Below are 21,151 nucleotides of genomic sequence, written 5' to 3'. Positions count from 1 at the left end.
GCCTTGCTGTAGAAATAGATTATCACACCATCTTTACATTCCTGGGACACTTTCTGTTCTAAATATTTTTAAATACTTTTTACTTGGCTAAGATTTGGTAATTTTGTATGTGTTAACTAGCGTTGTTGACTTATATTCTGTATTTCCCCCCTAGTTTGAGTTTGGGGGATTTCTACTTGTATTTCCATTTCTTAAATATACATTCCCTGAAATAGCTTGATTATTTGAAGGTTTACTGAAATTTTCCTGTAGAAACCTTTGGGGTCTGATTCCCAATTAAGTGGTTTAACATTAATTGGCATTTCAGCCTGTAATTTGATTATTAGTCTATCTAGGTTTGTTCTAGTATTGGTTGGTCAGATTTTTGTTGTTGCTGTTGTTGGTCGTGGGACTTGAACTCTGGGCCTGGGTGTTGTCCCTGAGCTCTTCAGCTCAAGGCTACTGCCCTACCCCAGCGCCACTTCCAGTTTTCTGGTGATTAATTGGAGATGAGTCTCTAGGGCTTTGTTGTGCCAGGGCTGACTTTGAACTGCGATCCTCAGATCTCAGCCTCTTGAGTGACTAGGATTATAGGCATGAGCTACCGTGCCCGGCTTGGTAGGTCAATTTTTAATATTCAGAAAAGTATTTAATGTAGCTTTTTCTTATAGTTTGCAGCTTTTATGTGGTATAAGTTGTGTACAAGGTAGCTTTAAAATGAAATTTTATCAAAGAAACAAGATTAAACTAAGTTTTTTCATGCCTTTAATCACTAAGCAAACTTTTTTAAAATTTTACTTTGTTGAGTGTGAATCCTGGCTTAAAAGTTAAGTCCTTTTAGTTTACTTGTTTTCCTTGAAATGATTTTAGAATAACATTTATATTCTTTTTGCATCTATTACCAAAAGCAATATTTTTCATAACCAGCTTGGTTCAATATTAATGTTATATGGTTTATATGTGATGTTTCCTTTAGAGAAATAAAATGCTACAGGTAGCTCATTTTCAGATACTGATATTTTTGTGGGCTTTTAGGAAGGAGTGCTGGATGTTTGAAGTCTTTTGCATATTAAACTTGTGATTTATTCTAAACTATCCTGTTATCCCCTTTATTAATAGTACTCAATAAACTATTAAGAACTATTGAAGTACTATTAAGTAAGTACTATTAGTATTAAGGATTATAAGAACTAAGTATTAATAACAAATAATACTTAGTAAACTACTGTGTTTTTAATATTTTCAAATTTAGTTTCCTCAACAGTATTTCAGCCAAATTCTATAGGTTTTGATGCATATTTTGTATTGTTTTTGAGAAATTAAAACTTCAAAAAAGAAGTATTAGAAAGGGCTTCTTGCTTTAAGTAACGGCACATGTTTGGTAAATTTCTACTGGGCACTGGTGGCACACCTGTAATCCTAGCTACTCAAGGTGATCCTAAGGATCACAGTTCAAAGCCAGCCTGTGCAGGAAAATTTGGAGGCTCTTTCTCCAATTAACCACCAGAACACCGAAAGTAGAGCCATTGTTCAAAGTGGTAGAACATTAGCCTTGAGCAGAAAAGAGCTCCAGAATAGTACCCGGGCCCTGAAGGGAAAAGAAAGTAAATTTAAATGTCTTTATTTTACTTCTGTCTGTTATAGTATTTCATATACCCCCAAATTGCTCACATTACACAACTTGCAACTTGCAACTGTGCAGCTTGCAAAGAAATGCTCGATTTTGTAGCATTAAACTGATCTGCTATGCTTTATGTCATACTGCCATCTAGTGTGCAAGATAGTACAATGGTGGCTGTGTTTGCTTTATATTCCTTTTAATGGTATAGTTGGTTTTCTGAAGCTGTCAACTAGTATCTTTCTTTTTATCCAGTTTCTTGTGAAATGTTGGGTTAAATTTACCACACTGCAAGATCTCAGATTTTGACAGAAATAAGGTGTAGGAAACTATGAGTTTAATACTTGTGTCTTTAGCTTTGTATACAAGACCTATGTAAGGGAAATACTGCCATGGTTTGATATAGAGAAATGTGGAAAGAGATAGTGATGTTTCACCTAAATATTAAGTATAGTGAAGTGTAATACTACAATTAAAAATGGATTTCTGTTTTACATTATCCTCTTAATTCTTTACAACAGTTTCAAAGAAACTGTAGTTAAACAAAACCTAATCCAACTAAACAGACTTATTTCAAGCACTGAAATAGAAATGGCAATAAGAGACCTTCCATCTAAGAAAAGCCCAGGGCCAGATGGATTCACGGCTGAATTCTATAAGGTCTTCAAAGCAGAGCTCACACCAGTACTCCTCAAGCTCTTCAACGAAATTGAAAACGAAGGCTCTTTGCCAAAGTCATTCTATGAAGCCAGTATAACCCTCATCCCAAAACCAGACAGAGATTCATCAAAGAAAGAGAACTATAGACTCATTTCTTTGATGAATATTGATGCAAAACTTCTCAACAAAATACTGGCCAATCGTCTTCAGCAACTCATCAAAAAATTATACACTATGATCAAACAGGATTTCATCACAAGGATGCAAAGCTGGTTCAACATATGCAAGTCAATTAATATAATTCAACACATCAATAGGAGCAAGGACAAAAATCACATGATTGTCTCAATAAATGCAGTAAAGGCATTTGACAAGATCCAACACCCCTTTATGCTAAAAGCTCTGGAGAAACTAGGAATCCAAGGACCATTCCCCAAGCTAGCATTATACTTAATGGCGAAAAGCTAAAGCCATTCCCTCTAAAATCAGGAACGAGACAAGGATGCCCACTCTCTCTACTCCTCTTTAACATAGTATTACAATTCCTAGCCAGAGCAATAAGGCAAGAGGCAAGCATAAAGGGGATCCAAATAGGGAAAGAGGAAGTGAAACTTTCCATCTTTGCAGATGACATGATTCTGTATTTAAAGAACCCTATAGACTCTACTCCCAAGCTGTTTAAGCTGATTCAAAACTTTGGCAAGGTAGCAGGGTATAAAATTAACCCTCAAACATCAACTGCCTTCCTATATGCCAACAATGAGCGGAACGAGGCAACAATCAGGAAAGCAACTTCTTTTGCAATTGCCTCAAAGAAAATAAAGTATCTAGGAATTAGCTAAGAATGTAAAGGACCTTTTTGATGAAAACTTTTAAAAACCCTGAAAAAGGAAATTAAAGCAGAACTGAGGAAATGGAAAAAATCCTCCCATGCTCCTGGATTGGAAGAATCAACATCGTGAAAATGGCCATCTTGCCAAGGGCTATCTACAAATTCAACACAATACCCATCAATATCCCAATGTCATTCTTTAAAGAAATAGAAGAGGCAATCCAAAATTTCATATGGAATAATAAAAGACCCCTCATACCAAAAACACTTCTTAGCAGGAAGAACAGCGCAGGAGGAATTTCAATACCAAACTTTAGACTCTTATTACAGAGCTATAGTGACCAAAACAGCTTGACACTGGCATAAGAACAGGCCTGAAGACGAACGGAATAGAACTGAGGACCCAGATATTAACCCACAGATCTATGGCCACCCAATCTTTGATAAGGGAGCCAAAAAAATAGAATGGAAGAAAGACAGCCTCTTTAACAAGTGGTGCTGGCAGAACTGGCTAAGCACCTGCAGAAAACTAAATTTGAATCCTTCTTCGTCACCCTGCACTAGGATTGACTCCAAATGGATCAAAGACCTTGAGGTAAAAGTAGATACACTGAAAACTTTACAAGAAGGAATAGGAGATACACTAGGTCTCCTTGGCACAGGTTGAAACTTTCTTAATAAGGACCAAGAAACACAACAAATCAGAGAAAGTCTGGATAAGTGGGACTGCATTAGACTGCAGAGCTTCTGTATGGCAAAGGACATAGCTAGCAGATTTAACTAGAAAGCCTACAGAGTAGGAGAAAATCTTCACTAACCATATAACTGACAAAAGCCTCATATCTAAAATATATCAACAGCTCAAAAAATTGAATCACTGCAAAACTAATCTCCAAAGAAACAACCATCCCATTAAAAGATGGGCCAAAGACTTAAAGAGAGTCTTCTCTGAAGAAGAAATAAAAATGGCCTATAGACATGAAGAAATGCTCAACATCTCTGGTCATAAAAGAAATGCAAATTAAAACAACCCTAATTTGGTTTTGAATCTATTGTATTTGAATCAAGGCCATCTTAATCCAGAGCTATTCTGTGTGTTCTTTTGTAGTGCAGAAAAGAATAAACCAGCAGAGGTACTTTATAAAAAATGTTTTTAGAGCAGTACTGGAGTTTGAGTTTGGGGCAAGCAGTGGCAATCACGGTACCATTTGAGCTACACTTCAAGCCCTTTTTGCCTTAGGTTATTCTTTAAAAGTAATATCTTGCTCTACTTCTCTAGTCTACAATGTCTCATTGTCATAGCTGGGATGATAGATGTATGCTACCTTACCTGGCGTGTTGATTGAAATGGAGACTGCCATTTGTCCTCTGATCATGATCTACTGATTGCGGCTTTCCCCTGTAGCTGAGAACACAGGCTTGAGCCACTGCCCATGGCTTAGAACCATTATTTTGATCAAACTATGAGCCATAGTTTTGAAATTCCTTGTGTCTTTAATGTAATTGAAAGCTTAAAAGTATGCTTATAATAATGCAGTATAAACTGATCTTAAATAAGTTCTTTAGCATCTGCAGTCCTCCATTTCCTTATTTGTTGAGCAGAACAAATTGATCTATTTGTTACATCACAGATACTGTGAGAATTAAGTGAGATGGTAAATAAAATACAGACTAAATTGCTCAGTAACTTTGGAAGCAGTTCAGTGGTTCTCAGGTTCTTTGCTGGAATCAACCTTATCTGTTCCATGCGAGCCATGCGCGCGCTCGCCCTGCTGACTGCCAGCAGTGCTGTCAGGATTGAGGCCGTGCTGAAGCCTTCCCCAAATGCTTTGTTATAGTGACACTTTCGTTAATGATAAACATGAATTAACTAATGAAAAGACTATTTCCTGCATTTGATTTACTTGTAGATTTTTGAGTTAAAATACTAGAAACATCTGAAACAAAAGTTAGGCTAATATTTCACTATTCTTACTCTAACCACAGAGTTTAATTTTCCTCAAATCAAAAAAAAAGAAAATTTTGGTTTTAATTTTCTGTATATTCTCTGGTAATACCCCCTCTTACAGCAAATTATTCTTGTGAAATGAATATTCAGGTACTGAGTTATGAGTGCTAGCTCTTTTCTAAGACCTGGTTTTCAACTTGACCTCGTTTTACTTTATGTAATACAAGACTGTAAAAGTGCTTAGATTATAAATCAGTAAATATAAACACATATGCATATATTCACCATGGAACTATGATTGCATATGCATTTCGGTGACAGGAGTTAAATGGAATGTGCTTATTATTGCTGAGTTTGAAACTATGAAGAATCCAAAATGTTATCCTAGTTACACACTAACACGTTGGTTCGTCACAGTTTGATACATACCTCTTTCACCTTGATAAAATCACTGGGCCAGGCCTTTTTACTCATAGTGTAACTTATGTTGATTCTTACGTCCTAGTTCTTCATGGAGAGAGGTATGGCGAACCAGATATACTCCATGTGTAAGGTGGGATTTGGGATGAATGGAGTTAGTTTTCTACCAGTCCTGAAATGTATAGTTTTGAATTTGTATTTTGGTTTTGTCTATTAGGAATTAAAGATAGGGTGGGTGGACTACTTTGAGAAAGGTCCATAGGTATGGACAATGAATTTTCAATCATTGTAGCACTAGAAATTATGAATGAACTCTTTCTTTGCCCTTTGCAATCTGTTGATTAGGCATGTATGAATGGCTTTTGCTATGGGTGGAGTATTATATTTTACCTTCTCTGTTCTTCAATGCTCCATATACAGAAAGTACTTTTATGAACATTTGGAGGCTTCTGAGTAAGTTGTATATTTAAAGATCCTAACAACACTAATTGTGACTGGTTTCCATAGTGATGAAAGTAGTTTATACAGGAAACATAATGCCAAATATAGAGTTGGAACAATTTAGTAATATGGGATTTGAAAATCTTACTATTCCTAATAGAGGCTGTATGTTACATTGTTAACTTGGAGGAAGGGAAAATTATTTAGATCACTGAGGTTCATGTTATAAAGACAGGCAAATATAACTCACTCTTTTTTTTTTTTTTTTTTTTTTTTGCCAATCCTGAGCTCAGGGCCTGAGCAATGTCCTTGACTTTTTCTCAAGGCTAGACCTCTATCACTTGAGCCTCAGCACCACTTCCAGCTTTTTTCTATGTATGTGGTTACTGAGGAATCGAACCTGGGTCTTTTTGCATGTTAGGCAAATACTCTACCACTAGGCCAGACTCCTGACCTAACCCACTCTTTTTTTTGTTTTGTTTTTTCCCATATATGTAATTAATAGACAGGTTACATTATATTCACCAGATAGAAGGTGCATTACTTCACATACATTGATACCCTTTCTCATGTCTTGGTTTCCATTTCCCTCCCTCCATCCCTGCCCCTCATCTTGTTTTCCCCCCTTCCCTATCCGATTTCAAATAACCAAATATGCATATATACAGTATATCGATAACAAGGTGAAATACTGTAACAATATGAGATAACCAAGGGACAGCAAAAGAGATTAAGTACATTAAGGACAACAATCACTCATTATATGGCTTTTGTTTCTATATCCTGGAGGTCCTTTCATTTAGTGTCATACAATATGGCCTTATGTATCTAGGTTTTATTCTATTGTAAATCTCTACTAGGAGAGCCCAATGTTTCTACTGATTATGACAAATGAGGGAAACCATTGAGCCTGTGTTCCTTTGAGTCTGGCTTATTCACTTAATATGATTTTTTCTAGTCTTTCCATTTCCTTACAAATGGGGCAATGTCGTTCTTTCTGATAGCAGCATACAATTCCATTGTGTATAAATATCACATCTTGTTGATCTACTCATCAACTGAGGCTAACCTACTCTTTTATAATGTGTACTCTTGGTACCTGTGTAGGTACTCCATAAAACACATTTGTGTTCAGACTTGTGTATAAAATGTGTTAAAACAGTCCGTGTTGGGGCTGAGAGTTTGGCCTAGTGGTTTAAGTGCTTGCCTAGCATGCATGAAGACCCGGGTCAATTCCTCGGTACCACATACATAGAAAAAAAAGCCGGAAGTGGTGCTGAGGCTCAAGTGGCAGAGCTCTAGCCTTGAGAAAATCTAAGGACAGTGCTCAGGCCCTGAGCTCAAGCCCAAGACTGGCAAAAAAAAAAAAACCCAAAAAACCCCAAAACAGTCCATGTTGGACGTGGGGCTGTGGCTCCCTAGGAAGGTAGCCTTGAACTGAAGAGCTCAGGCCCAGAGTTCAAAGCCCCATGACCCAGCAAAAAAAAAAAAAAAAAGGATAGAAATGGCACCAGGAGTTTGGCCTAGTGGTAGAGTGCTTTCCTTGCATGCACAAAGACCCGGGTTCGATTCCTCGGTATCACATACATAGAAAAAAAGCTAGAAGTGGTGTTGAGACTCAAGTGGTAGATGTCTAGTCTTGAGAAAGTCCAAGGACAATGCTCAGGCCCTGAGCTGAAGCCCAGGACTGGCCAAAAACAAAACAAAAACAGTCCATGCCAGATGGTCTTATTGGATATTTTGTGTGTGCTAACCACCTCTGTGATACCTCTGGCAGAATAGTTTATCCTTAGGGAAAACTAATAGTATCCCAGACAGTATACCATAGGAGAAAGTAAATGTTTTGTGAGTGTGGTTGTAGATATTCATATGCGAGAGAGGTTATTTTCTATGGCAGTTAAAGATTTACCTTTATTGATGACTGGAAGGAAATTGGATACTTTGACAGAAATGGAAGACATTCAGGGAAGAAAATTAGTTACCTAGGAGGAAAGAGGATGAAAGGATGAATGGAAAAATGATTATGGGAATATACAGTTTTGGAAAGTATTTGGAGAAATGCATTGTTTGGTGGTTGCCTAAGGGATTTGGGACTCACTTTTTACTTCTTTTAGGAGGAGTGTAGAAAATAATGCTAAATATTAAGAAGAGAGTACTATGCCCAGTGTGTGATGGAAAATAGAGATGGCCAGTTAGACTGTTGTGCATGTCCACTATGTGATTAGGTACAGTGAGGCCTAGAATTAGAGACCTGACAGCTGGGGTGGAAGAAAAGAACAGATGGGAGAGACAAGTTTCCAGAGACAGGAGTAATTAAGGTTTAGTTGGGCTTTGTTCCTGGGCTTGCAAAAAGACGGCTCGTTTTAGAAAAAGTAGGAAAAACTAGTGTGATTAGGCTACTCAGTTGGTGATTATCTAGCATATTTACCTTGGGAATTTGGGAGGAAGAAAAGTCTGTAAGTAAACTGAAGAATTTTATTTAGCTAGTCATTCATCAAGATATAATGATCCCCGGTAAGTTGCAGATACTTCTCCAGGCCCATCACTCTCCTTTCCTCAGATTACCAATCTGTCAAATGTGTTTTTACTATGTTTTGTTTTTTAAAACACAGCTTGTGGTGCAGCTTTTCAATTTATACAGGTGATCCTTTTGTGATAACTTTCAAAGCAAATACATCTTCCTACTCAGCTGTCTTAATGGCAGCTCTCAACAGAGAGACCTCAAGATCAAATCAGAAAGAAACTATGGCAATAAAAACTACAACTAGGAAAAAGACTTATACATTGACAACTTCAAAATGTTGCTATGATAATTTATATAAGTCCTTAGTAAACAGGCCATGGATTCTATGACTTGACATTGTTGTCAGTATTCCCTAAGTAATCTGCAGGATCCATATTATTTCTTTTAAAATCCCAAATGGCACTTTTTCCATAAATAGAAAAATCTATCTTGAAATTGCTGTGACTTCTCAAGGACTCCAGAGTGCAAACAATCTTAAAAAAGGACCAAAATTAAGCTAGGCACCAGTGTCTCATGTTTATAATTCTGGCTACTCAGGAGGCTGAGATCTAGAATTGAAATTCAAGTCCATGCCAGGCAGACAAATACACAGGACTCTTCCAAATAAGCAGAAAGATGGAACTGGAGGCATGGCTAAATGATAGAATAGTAGTTGTAAGTGATAAATAGTAATGAATAAATAGTACAAGGCCCTGAATTCAAGCACCAGTAAGAAGCACAAAATAAAACATCAAAAACAAAGTTGAAGGACTGTTTTTTTATTTCAAAACTCACTGCAAAGCTATATCAATTAAGAGTGTGGTACTATCATAAAGACAAGACATTTAGACCAATGTCATAGAGAAGAGAGAACCCAAATAAAATCGCATATGTTGGTAAACAGAATTTCACTGAGGTGGCTGACACCATTAAATGCTGAAAATATCATTTATTTACATAGCCACCAAATAGAATCTCATATCTGTACAAAAATTAACTCTTGTTCCAAGTCATACACCAGAAGCAAAAACAATACAACATGACAGAAAACATAGGAGCAGATTCAACAGTGATTTCTTGGCTTGGGACTTAAAACAAAGCAACAAAATAATAATAGTAATCATAATATATCTGAACACTTGTTGCTCATTCCTTTAATCTTGGCTACTCAGAAGGCTGAGCCAGCCCAGGTAGGAAAGTCAGGTAGGAAAGTCTGTGAGACTTATCTTTAGGAAACTTGTGAAAATGCCATAGTGGGGCTGTGGCTCAAATAGAGCAGTAGTCTTGAGCAAAAAGCTTGGGGACAGTGCCCAAGATCTGAGTTCAAGCCCCAGGGGTAATAATAGTAATAATAATATCAACTTCCAATGATACTGCTTTCCTGACTAACTAATTTGTCTTCATTAATGTTGTAAGCAGTGTTCACAACATTAAATTTCATGTATTGAGTACTTCTTCAGTACCAGTCAGCTTGGCTTTCTCTGCATTATCTTAATACCCAGAATGTAGAGCAGAGGTATTTTTATGTCACCTTTCTAGGTGAGTTAAGAACCCAAGTGAGTTCCCATGAAACCTTTCAGTTTGTATATATTGGCTGCTTTTCAAATTAAAATAAAACCCAATATTCAAGACCCACATGGTAGGTCTGAAATTAAAAATGTTTGGAGGGTTGGTCTATTTTCTGGGTGGCCAGTTTGCATTCCTTGTAATAGAGCCTGAGCTCTTTTAAGTGTTTCATGCTGTCCCTGTTTAATGTCTTCCTTTCACATATGTAATAAAGAAATAGATGCATTCTGGAATGAATGTATTGTGTGTGTGTATGTGTGTGTGTGTGTGTGTATGTGTCTGTGTATTTAATTTTAAAATTACCTTCCAAGTGTTTGTACAAGGGGATTTTAAGTTAACTTTATATGTTTACAGTGCATTTTGATCAATGTCATCTCTTTCATCAATTTCAACTCTACCCATCTTAAGTTTTCTGGATCTATTTTGATACGTATACGTGTGAATACTAAAACTATATTTACTACCAGCATTCTACATTTATGCAGTTGTACTAGGTTAGAAAAACTACTAAGCAAGTCATAGAATGGTACTTTCTAAAATTGTAAATTGTTAGTGGGGTATCTTACACCTATAATCCTAGCTACTCATGAGGCTGAGATCTGAGAATCCTGATTTGAATCCAGCCCAGGCAAGAAAGTCTGTGAGCATCTTACTTCCAGTTTACCACTAAAAAGCTGGAAGTTGGGCTGAGGCTCAAGTAGTAGAGTGCTAGCTTTGAGTAAAAAAAACTCAGACAGTGCCCGGACCCAGACTTCCAGCCCTAGAAGTGCCTCATCCCCCTAAATCCTGAATTCCTCACTTATTTACCAATTCAAACAGTTACCTTTGATGTGATGCTTAGTGTATTATTCATTAATCATTGCTTTCTTTCTCCTCTCTTCTGTGACATAGCTTTCACTTTCAGAAGAACAGAATGAAGTAATGAAAAATGGCTGTGACTCTAAAGAGCTCGTCTACCTCGTGCAGATTGCTTGCCAGGTAATTGTGTCGATGTGTCCTCTACATCTCATACAGTTTATAAAGATTATTTTGAATGAGGAATAAATTCTTTAGTACACTTCTCACATTGCCTAAAAGACTATAGCTCACAGAAAGATACTTGAAATTGAGTTATGAGTGACTATTGTAAGGAAACAAATGTTACCCTGCAAAAAAAACAGGAAAGAAATGTGTTTATAAAACGGTACATTTTCTTTTCTTACATTTTAAAACAGTTCCAAGCCAGGCACTCGGGGGACCTACAGTCCTAGTTACTCAGAAAGATTCAAGTCCAACAGTCTGTGAGACTCTTATCTCTAGTGAAAATCTGGAACTGGAGGCAAGGCTCAAGTGATAGAGGGCCAGCCTTTAACACAGGAGTTTAATACATTAGAGACCCAGCCAAATATGACACAGTAGCCGTTCCTTCTACACTGCTCATAGAGTTTACACATGTACACATCCAGACTACTCACACACATTGAGTTTTTTGTTTTTAACCAGTCTTGGAGCTTAACCTCAGGGCCTGGGCACTGTCCTTGAACACTTTTGCTCTGCCACTTGAGCCACAGCAGCAATTGCAGCTTTTTCTGTGTATATGGTACTGAGAAATTGAACTCAGGGCTCCATGAGTACTAGGCATGCACTCTTCCTCGCTCCTGGCCCACATATTGATTTTTAACTGTGGTGATTTGTTGTTTTAAGCAAGATATTTGATTCTGCCAGTAGTTAGGCCAAACATGAGTGGCTAAGATCTGGGGTGCAAAGGGAGAGGGAGAGTCTTAAGCAAAGAAAAGCCACAGAAAAATCTTGGGCCCTTGGTGATAGAAAGGCAGTTAGTTCTATGAAGAGAATTATGGACATGGGTCAGTTGATTTTTTTTTTGTCACTTTTGAGACTTGAACTTAGGGCCTGAGCACTATCCATGAGCTTCTTTTGCTCAAGGCTAGTACTCTACCACTTGTGTTACAGTGCCACTTTGGATTTTTCTGTTTATGTGGTACTGACGAATTGAATCCAGTGTTTCATGCATGCTAGGCAAGCACTCTACTAGTAAGCCATATTCCCAGCTCATGGCAGTTGATTTTTAAGTGACAACAGCAAGTGATTTTTCTGATAGTAGCAAATAAATCCTCTTATAATAGAATACATGACTATTACGTCAAGAATGAATTAATCCCTCTCTAGCTACCAGATTTTAGCATCCTTCGAATCAATTTACATAGCTTCTAGAATGCAAGTACTTTTATGCCCAGAAGCAAACCATAATGTCAAAAGTATTTATGCTTTAAAAATTCAATGTTAAATTTCTTACGCATTTTAAAATTGCCTTTAAAAGGTAAGCATGGTATTTTGATACCATATGTTAGAATTCAGAATTGTTGCTTGATTGTTATTGCATGTATCAGTGACCTAGATGATACATAGATTCCTGGTCAACCTGCTTTAAAATTTTTACATCAACTTGGTGTGTACTACTTACTACATTGAAGTAGTAACATTACTTTTGCTTAAAGGCCCTTTTATTTCTGTTTCCCTCAGTTGAAGCCTTTCTGTGGTTTACCTCTGAATTCTTGTTATGTCTTTTAGCCATAAACCATATTAAACTAGAAGCATTTTTATAACTAGAGACTTACAACCAAACCCTCTCATTTTGCAAGTGAGACTCTGAGGTCCAAGTACTGAAGTAGCTAGCTGTTCTAAGCTATGTGTAGAGTCAGTTTCCTAACTGCCAGCTTTTCCTACATCTCTGTAGAATTTCCAGTCTGGAACAGATTTGAGAAGTCCCTAATAATATTCAGGTCATACTAAGACCACCATTACCTGTGCACATATTTTATATCCTTTATCAACTTTTACTTTTTAATAACATACATTTAAATTTCTTCTATTTAACCCAAATTCTTGATCCTTCCTTTAACCCTTTGTTATGTTACATACTAGCTTGCTTAGAAGGTAAATGGATGAGATCCCTTTTTTCCTTCTGAGGTTGAGTGGCACTACTTTCTTTGGCTCTTAACTTTGCATCTCTTAATTGTGATTTTTTCCCTGCTCTTTAAACCTTTTGTCTCCTAAACCTGTGAGTCCAGAAATGGAAACACTGTGTCCATGGGAAATGGACCCAAATTCAGTAAATAGTTTATGTGCCTACTATACAGATAGTATGCCGTTTAATTCTTTTTTTTTTTTTTTTTTTTTTGCCAGTCCTGGGCTTGAGCTCAGGGCACTGTCCTTGGACTTTCTCAAGGCTATAGCTCTACCACTTGAGCCTCAGCACCACTTCTGGCTTTTTTCTATGTATGTGGTACCGAGGAATCAAACCCGGGTCTTCATGCATGCTAGGCAAGCACTTTAACCACTAGGCCAAACTCCCGGCCCCAATGCCGTTTAATTCTTAAGATGGCTTATTGAGGAAAATAATCTGATTTCAGTTTTATAGATGATGGACTAAATAGTAGGACATATTAATACTTTTCCTGAGCTCATTCAATAAGGATGAGGGTTTCTTTTTTTTTTTTTTTTTTTTTTTTTTGCCAGTCCTGGGCTTGAGCTCAGGGCCTGAGCACTGTCCTTGGACTTTCTCAAGGCTACAGCTCTACCACTTGAGCCTCAGCACCACTTCCAGCTTTTTTCTATGTATGTGGTACCGAGGAATCGAACCCGGGTCTTCATGCATGCTAGGCAAGCACTTTAACCACTAGGCCAAACTCCCGGCCCCGAGGGTTTCTTTTTTTAAGTATATCTGTTCTTTTTTTAAATATTTTTTATTGTAATTAATAAAAGGGTTACATGGTATTTGCCAGATAGAAGGTGCATTAATTCACATACATTGATACCTTTTCATATGTCTTGGTCCCCATTACCCTCCCCCCACCCCCCAAGATGAGGGTTTCTATCTAAATCATGTAAGGTTTTTTTTGACTCTGCATTTTCGAATAATACGATTTGTACTTGTTTGACTACCCTAAAATCTAGAAACCTATCTCCAATGCCAGTTTAAAAAAATACAGGTGTATACTTAGCTGATTGACCCTCAAGTTGCTTTGTGTAACTGCATTGAATAGGAGGCCCAGCCATCCCTCTTTCTTTTTTCTGTCTTTTATCTGCACACATACAATATACTACATTCTTTTAGTGAACCATTAAACTGTAGATACTTAGAAGGAGATAGTCCAGACTAAGTATAATCCTAGTCTAATGTAGTATAGTTTTAGTGATAAAAATTTTAGTAGCTGATACTAGTCACAAAAATTTAATTTAGCCGTGTTTCACTAAATATTAACCATAGATAAAACTTTCCCATATGTCTTATATAATAAAATATTAATGTCCTGAGCATTCAACTCACTCCTGCTTGTACTAAACATTCGAGTAGAAACACAGGCATGGTGTATCTCAGATATTCCCTCCCTTAGTTTTCGTTGTTAATGTGTTGTGTCCAGCTCACAGTTCAGTCTGTAGATTAACACTCTATCCAGTACCTGCCTTGATGTGATTGTGGGAATGTTTTTTCCAGTTTGTTCTTTCCTCTGAAAAGACATGGTGCTTTTTTATCTGCTTATCCCATACTTCTCAAGAAACATATTTATGTAGAAATTATTAAAAATTTTAAAAATCCTGAGAAATTCAGAAGTATGAGAGAAAAAGACTTACTAGTGCAAATATTGAAAATTCAATAATCTAAAAAAAGACTGAAATTAGAAATTAGATGAACCATGATACTAATTATTTTAAGTTCCACTACATAGGACAGAAACTTTGTGAGTATAATAACAGCACCTTGAGTTTGAAAATTTTCTGCCTTCTTTAGCAAATAAGTAAACAACTTTTAAGTAAATCTTCAAGTGGCAAACGTAAAACCATTTATTCTAATAGGCTCCTTAATGGAAATCCTGTCTTAATTTCTTCCTTCTGTATGAGTAGTTTTATTTAAGAATAATTATTTACTAAAATATTTTGTTTTTTCTTTGATGAGGTTAGATTATAGTAATGATTCTTACTGAGGTTAAAGTGTATTAATGCCTTTGTATTCTAATCAGAATTCACTAATATTAATAGTATATTTTTGAAGATCAGTGTTTAATAAATGTTTCTATTAATCTCGATTCCTTTATGTCATGATAGGTGGGGTAAACAGATGGCTTCAAGGGAATGCCTCATGGCTTCAAAATATCTCCAGTATGCTTATGTTTCCATGCTTAAAATTCCACCACCAGAGATGCATTCCTTGATAGCTCCTTCTCCTCTACACAGTGCATTTAGGGGATAAAGGTTATAGTTTGTAGATCATCTGTGCGTTAATAAAATGTACAGGCAGGTTGCTAGCATTCCTGTGTAAACTGCAGGTTTCTGTGAAATAGTTGTTATTGTTCTCATTTTAGGTCAGATTTTGTACTTAAGGTAGACCAAGCTAAAATTGAATCCAGGTCTTTTCTCTCATTTTACTTAACTTCATACATTAAAGATGAAATGCTATCCTCAGTTACTTTTCAGATTAACTTTCCCAAGACAAAGGATTCTACACATTTCCAAGAATATATGCAATGATTATTCTTCTCAAAAAAGACAGCAAATACTTAAATTTCCTTTTTTTCCATTGCATTTCTTATAAGACAGGTCTCCTGGCCACACATTTTTGCTTAACAGGTTACTTACCCATTTGAAGAATAATTTCAGAGGGTACAGAATTCCAAGTTGGACTCATTTGTTTGCTTTTCTCAATAATTTTCATTGTCAAAGCTACTGGGGATAAGTTAGCTATTATTCATGGTCCTTTTTAGATAAGGTGTTTTTCTCTGCTGGCTTGTTTGAAGATTTCTTTTCCTTTATCTTGGATTTCCTAAAGCTAGAGCATAATATGCTATGGTGTAGGATATTGTGTTCTTGTTGTTGGCATTTGTCATGTATTGTGTCTTCTGAGCTTCCAAGGTCTGTAGTTTGATATTTGTCTCTAGTGGGTAGAAATTGTTGGTCATTATTGTTTCAAATGTTGCTTTTCATCCTTTCTCTGTTTGCCTCCCTTTAACATCTCTGAATGTTTTATTGTTTTCTCTCAGTTTGGGGAATTTCTCCTATTGTGATTCTCTGAAACTCAGAGCTCCTTTTGTCAGCTGTATTCAATGTGCTTATGACTCTGTGAAAAGCATTCTTTCTTCCTGTTACAGTGGTTTTGGTCTAGCATTTCTTTTTCATTCTTTGTACAATTTTCCATTTTCTGCTTATGTTACCCATTTATTTTTGCATATTTTCTACTTTTTCCTTTAAAGCCTTTAGCATATTAATAGTGGTTTTTAAAAAAATTCCTGACGGAATACTTCCTGCACTCCTTCCATATCTGACTCTTGTCATATTGTTTGTTCCTTCTTTTAAAACTTTTCCCCTTTTTGTTCCTTGTTCATCTTGTACTTTTTGTGGAAAGGCAGATATGATGTACTTGGTAGACAGGCTATAAGGGGAGAAGAGCTCCAGACAGGAGACCAACACCAGCTACATATTCTCATTTTTAAGGGTGCTAGATAAGGCAAAGGCAAATTCAACCTCAACAAATTTGAATTGGCAGGACATGTAAACAAAGCATAAAACTATATACTTCAGTAACTTTTTTTTTGTTTTTTTGGTCTGTCATGGGGCTTGAACTTGGCCAGGGCTCTGTCTCTGAGCTCTTCAACTCAAGGCTAGTACTGTACCAGTCAAGCCACAGGCCTACTTCTGGCTTTTTTATGATTCATTGTAAATAAAAGTTCCGCAGAGTTCCCTGCCCTCTAGTGGTTATTCTTAGAAAGGCAGAGGTAGTAATGGAGTTATTGAGGAGTACTATCTTATTTTCTATTATTGACGTTTCAGTAATATTGCTCACTAGAGTGATTTAGTTTTAACTATTTACTGTCAAATTTAATACAACTTCATTTTTTAAAATTTTATACTTTTTTTATTGTAATTAATAGAAGGGTTACATTGTATTCACCAGATAGAAGGTGCATTACTTCACAAACATTGATACCCTTTCTCATGACATGATTCCCATTTCCCTCTCCTCTCCCCCCGCTCATCTTGATTTCCCCCCTTCCCTATCCAATATCAAATAACCAATTAAGCACATCTAAAATATATCAGATAACAAGGTGAAATATTGTAACAATATGAGATAACCAAGGAATAGCAAAAGAGATGAGAAATAACATAATACATTAAGGACAACAGTCACTCATTATATGGCTTTTGTTTCCTTATCCTGGAGGTCCTTACATTTAGTGTCATACTATTTGGCCTTATGTCTCTAGATTTTGTTCTATTGTAAATCTCCGCTAGGAGAGCCAAATTTTTCTACTGATTATGACAAATGAGGGAAACCATTGAGCCTATGTTCCTTTGAGTCTGGCTTACTTCACTTAATATGATTTTTTCTGTCTTTCCATTTCCTTATAAATGGGGCGATGTCGTTCTTTCTGACAGCACCATAGAATTCCATTGTGTATAAATGCCACATCTTGTTGATCCACTCATCAACTGAGGGACATCTGGGTTGGTTCCATATCTTTGCTATGGTAAATAGTGCTGCAGTGAACATTGTTGTGCTAGTGGATTTAGTCTGTTCTTGTTTCTGGACGATTGGGTAAATGCCACATAGTGGAATTCCTGGGTCATAGGGGAGTAGAACTTCATTTTTGGCAAACAAAAGGAGTAAAAGAACAGTAAATCAAATGAATGAATAGAATACCTTTATGAATAAATATTAATTCCTAAGAATTTTCAGATAAAGATGAGTTCTAAGAATGCTTTCTTTCTTTACCTATAGGGTAAAAGTTGGATTGTTAAAAGAAGTTATGAAGATTTTCGGGTTCTTGATAAACATCTTCATCTCTGTATTTATGACCGACGATTTTCTCAGCTCTCAGAGCTTCCCCGTTCTGACAGCCTGAAGGAGAGTCCAGAGGTAAACAATTGCTACATACAAGCTAGCACTTCTTTTTAGGATTAAATAAAAACTTGGTTGAATAATTAAAATCTGGGATTGCTGATTTTATTTCATAATAGAAAACATTAGTAAGACGTTTAGAATCAAAGTAGGCTCAGTGTATAAAACTCTCAACAAGCCAGACGCTGGTAATTTGTGCCTGTAATCTTAGCTACTCAAGAGACTGAGCTATGAGGATCTCAGTTCAAAGCCAGCTCAGGCATGAAAGTCTGTGAGACTCTTATCTCCAGTTAACCACCAGAAAATTGGAAGTGGTACTGTGGTTCAAATGGTGGAGTACTAGCCTTGAGCTGAAGAGCTCAAGGACAGAGCCCAGGCCCAGAGTTCAAGTCTTACAATGCCAAAAAAAAAAAAGAAAGAAAATATTGTAACACTATCATTACAGTATCTTACCTTTGTTATCTGGTATGTTGCATATGTGTTTATTTATTTGAAATAGGATAGCGAAGCGGGAAAAGAAGATGAGTGGGGGGAGGTAAATGGGGACAAAAACATGAGAAGGGATGTCAGTGTTTGTACAGTAATGCACCTTCTATCTGGTGAATATAATGTAGCCCTTCTATTAATTACAATAAAAAGAATATAAAAAAGAAAAGAAACATTGTAGTTAAGAAGCAAAGTAATAAAACAAAAATCCTGAAGTCAAGAAAGAAAAAAGTAGTTTTCCTCAGAAGAACCAAAATTATTCATGCAATCTCTTGCCATGGTAAACTGGAGAGTAATGTGGGCACATCAAGGGGAAGGCATCCCAAAGATTTTAAATCTATGGCATAGGGAAGTAATCACCAGCTCTTCAGGAAGTCATTGCAGCAGAGGCTCTGGAGTGTGCCATAGAAACCCTGCATGTCTCTCTGTCTTTTATTTTCCTACCCTGCCTCTCTCTCTCACCTTTCTGCCACAAACTCTCATTCTTGAACAAAGAGCCATATCATATTAAGGTATGGAGGCAAATGAATGTGCTGCTACTGCCCCACCATGTGCTGAGATTATAGAGGATCTTGTGTCTTCATGGAAAAATGCTTCAGAACAAGAGGGGAAAGCTAGACATTTTCATTTTAAAAAAAATAGTAGGAAGAGAAGCAATAAAATCAGAATCTCTAGAATAGTATGACCCCTGACCATCAGGTGAGACCAGGGGCCAAATTACTGTGAAAGTGCCCATGATCTTAGTGGCTGCTGTACAACTATGAAAATGCCGAAACATCTATAGAAACTTTTCCCTGGAAAGAACCAATTTACAGGGCAGTTTCTCTGGCAGAGAATGTAGTGTCTGCCTCCTCTGAATTGCACTGGGTTTTTCTTTCTTTTCAGTCGGTCACTCAGATGCTCATGGCTTACCTGTCACGCCTTTCAGCTATTGCTGGCAACAAGATCAACTGTGGGCCTGCACTAACGTGGATGGAGGTATTACCCAGTTTACCTCTAATGAAAGTTTATTTTTAAATTATTCACTAAAGGGCCGGGAGTTTGGCCTAGTGGTAGAGTGCTTGCCTAGCATGCACGAAGACCCGGGTTCGATTCCTAGGTACCACATACATAGAGAAAAGCTGGAAGTGGTGCTGAGGCTCAAGTGGTAGGGCTCTAGCTTTGAGAAAGTCCAAGGGCAGTGCTCAGGCCCTGACCTCAAGCCCAGGACTGGCAAAAAAAAAAAAAAAAATTATTCACTAAAGTTTTAATGCTAATTTTCTCATCTACTAGGAGAAGGTTATGTGATACATAAAATATTTTTAATTTCAAATCTTGGATTTACATTTTATTAACATTATCTGTATTGATTAATTATATTTGATTAATATTGATATTTATTAATATTTTTTGACATTTAGTATATTAGGGCATATATTTAACAAGTTGCCTATTTTTAGTTGACTTGATCATAGAAAATATTTCTCATTGTTTATGAGCAGATGAAAGCTATTCACAGGTCCTGATTTAAGAATATTGTGAGTGAAACATCCTGTAAATATATTCAGCATTTTTTATTAATTTGTGTATATAGAGTTATTCCACCCTACTCATGGAAATTGAGAAGACAGAGTTAGAAAGGATATAGAAACATGAGCCAATCCAGCTTTCACCTGCTATCTTGACTTCTCCAATGTTACTTCTGTTATCTTGGAAAAAATAACGTTTTTAAGTGACAGTATTTCTTTTTGGCTTAGTATCTTTACCTTTATAAATGGTAATTACATGTATAAACATCTTAGAATTATGAGGATGAAACAAAAGCATAAAGATTACATGTGTAACACAATGCTATATCAGCTGACATGTATTAGCTCCCAAATAAGCAGTGAGGGTTTTTTTGAAAAACTGTTTAGTTTATTGCCTTTCTTAATTGAACCGTCCTTTATAGTCAAGGGTCTATTTACAAGCTCCAGGTCTTTCCCCATCTCACAGTGTTTGTTCTTCCTTACAGATTGATAACAAGGGAAACCATCTTCTAGTTCACGAGGAGTCATCTATCAATACTCCTGCTGTTGGTGCTGCCCATGTTATAAAGAGATACACTGCTCGGGCTCCTGATGAACTGACTTTAGAGGTAAGTAATATAGGTGCCTCATCAGTAACTTTCAATAGTTTATTCACTCACTCACTTTTTTTTTTGAAAAAATGGAAAGTACCAGGACTTTCTGTAGGATTTATCTTTCAGCCTGGAATGATTTCGCCTTCTGTTTAAATGATTATATTCATCCTTCTATCCTCAGATGCAATGTTTTAGGAAGCTATCCTTGATCTCATTCCATCCAGCCACCATACCCCCAATGTTGGATTGAGTGACATTAGGAACTACTTTCATGGCTAACCTCTAACGTGTAGTGAAAGTTTTCTTTCTGTTTGTCTCAATGGGCCTCTTAAAATCAAAGTCTTTATCTATGTTTTTAGTGTCTAAAAACAATTATACTAAAGGATACCTTTCTTTAAGTATTCGTTAAAAATGTAGTTAAAAACAGATGAAAATTGCTATCAGATGTTAAAGGATGTGAATTACTTCTTCCTCGTACAGATATATTAGCTTCTGGGAGATTAATTAAATGCTATTCCATCTTATGAAAGAATACTAAATGTTTATTTACAATATAGAATCTGAGCTTTATTTTTTTATATTTTTATTGTAATTAATAGAAGGGTTACATGATATTTGCCAGATAGGAGGTGCATTAATTCACATCCATTGATACCCTTTCACATGTCTTGATCCCCATTTCCCTCCCCCCACCCTCACCCCT

The 21,151-nt window shown here is 36.5% G+C and overlaps 1 protein-coding gene across 4 annotated transcripts in view; it reads left to right on the top strand.

The window, feature by feature from the left end:
- Window positions 1-21,151, top strand: part of Arhgap32 (Rho GTPase activating protein 32) — a 197,459-nt gene that overhangs the window by 110,908 nt on the left and 65,400 nt on the right. For all 4 annotated transcript variants that reach the window (XM_090319705.1, XM_090319704.1, XM_090319706.1 and 1 more), the window contains 4 exons: window positions 10,859-10,945; window positions 17,742-17,879; window positions 19,233-19,325; window positions 20,341-20,463. In XM_090319705.1, coding sequence (XP_090175831.1) covers window positions 10,859-10,945; window positions 17,742-17,879; window positions 19,233-19,325; window positions 20,341-20,463 — 441 coding nt within the window. The remainder of the gene's footprint in view (window positions 1-10,858; window positions 10,946-17,741; window positions 17,880-19,232; window positions 19,326-20,340; window positions 20,464-21,151) is intronic.

This window comes from Megascapheus bottae, chromosome 27, assembly GCF_031878675.1.
Source record: "Megascapheus bottae isolate mThoBot1 chromosome 27, mThoBot2.hap1, whole genome shotgun sequence".
Taxonomy (NCBI): domain Eukaryota; kingdom Metazoa; phylum Chordata; class Mammalia; order Rodentia; family Geomyidae; genus Megascapheus; species Megascapheus bottae.
Note: the sequence above shows the minus strand (reverse complement) of the source record. Positions and strands in the feature narration are given on the sequence as shown.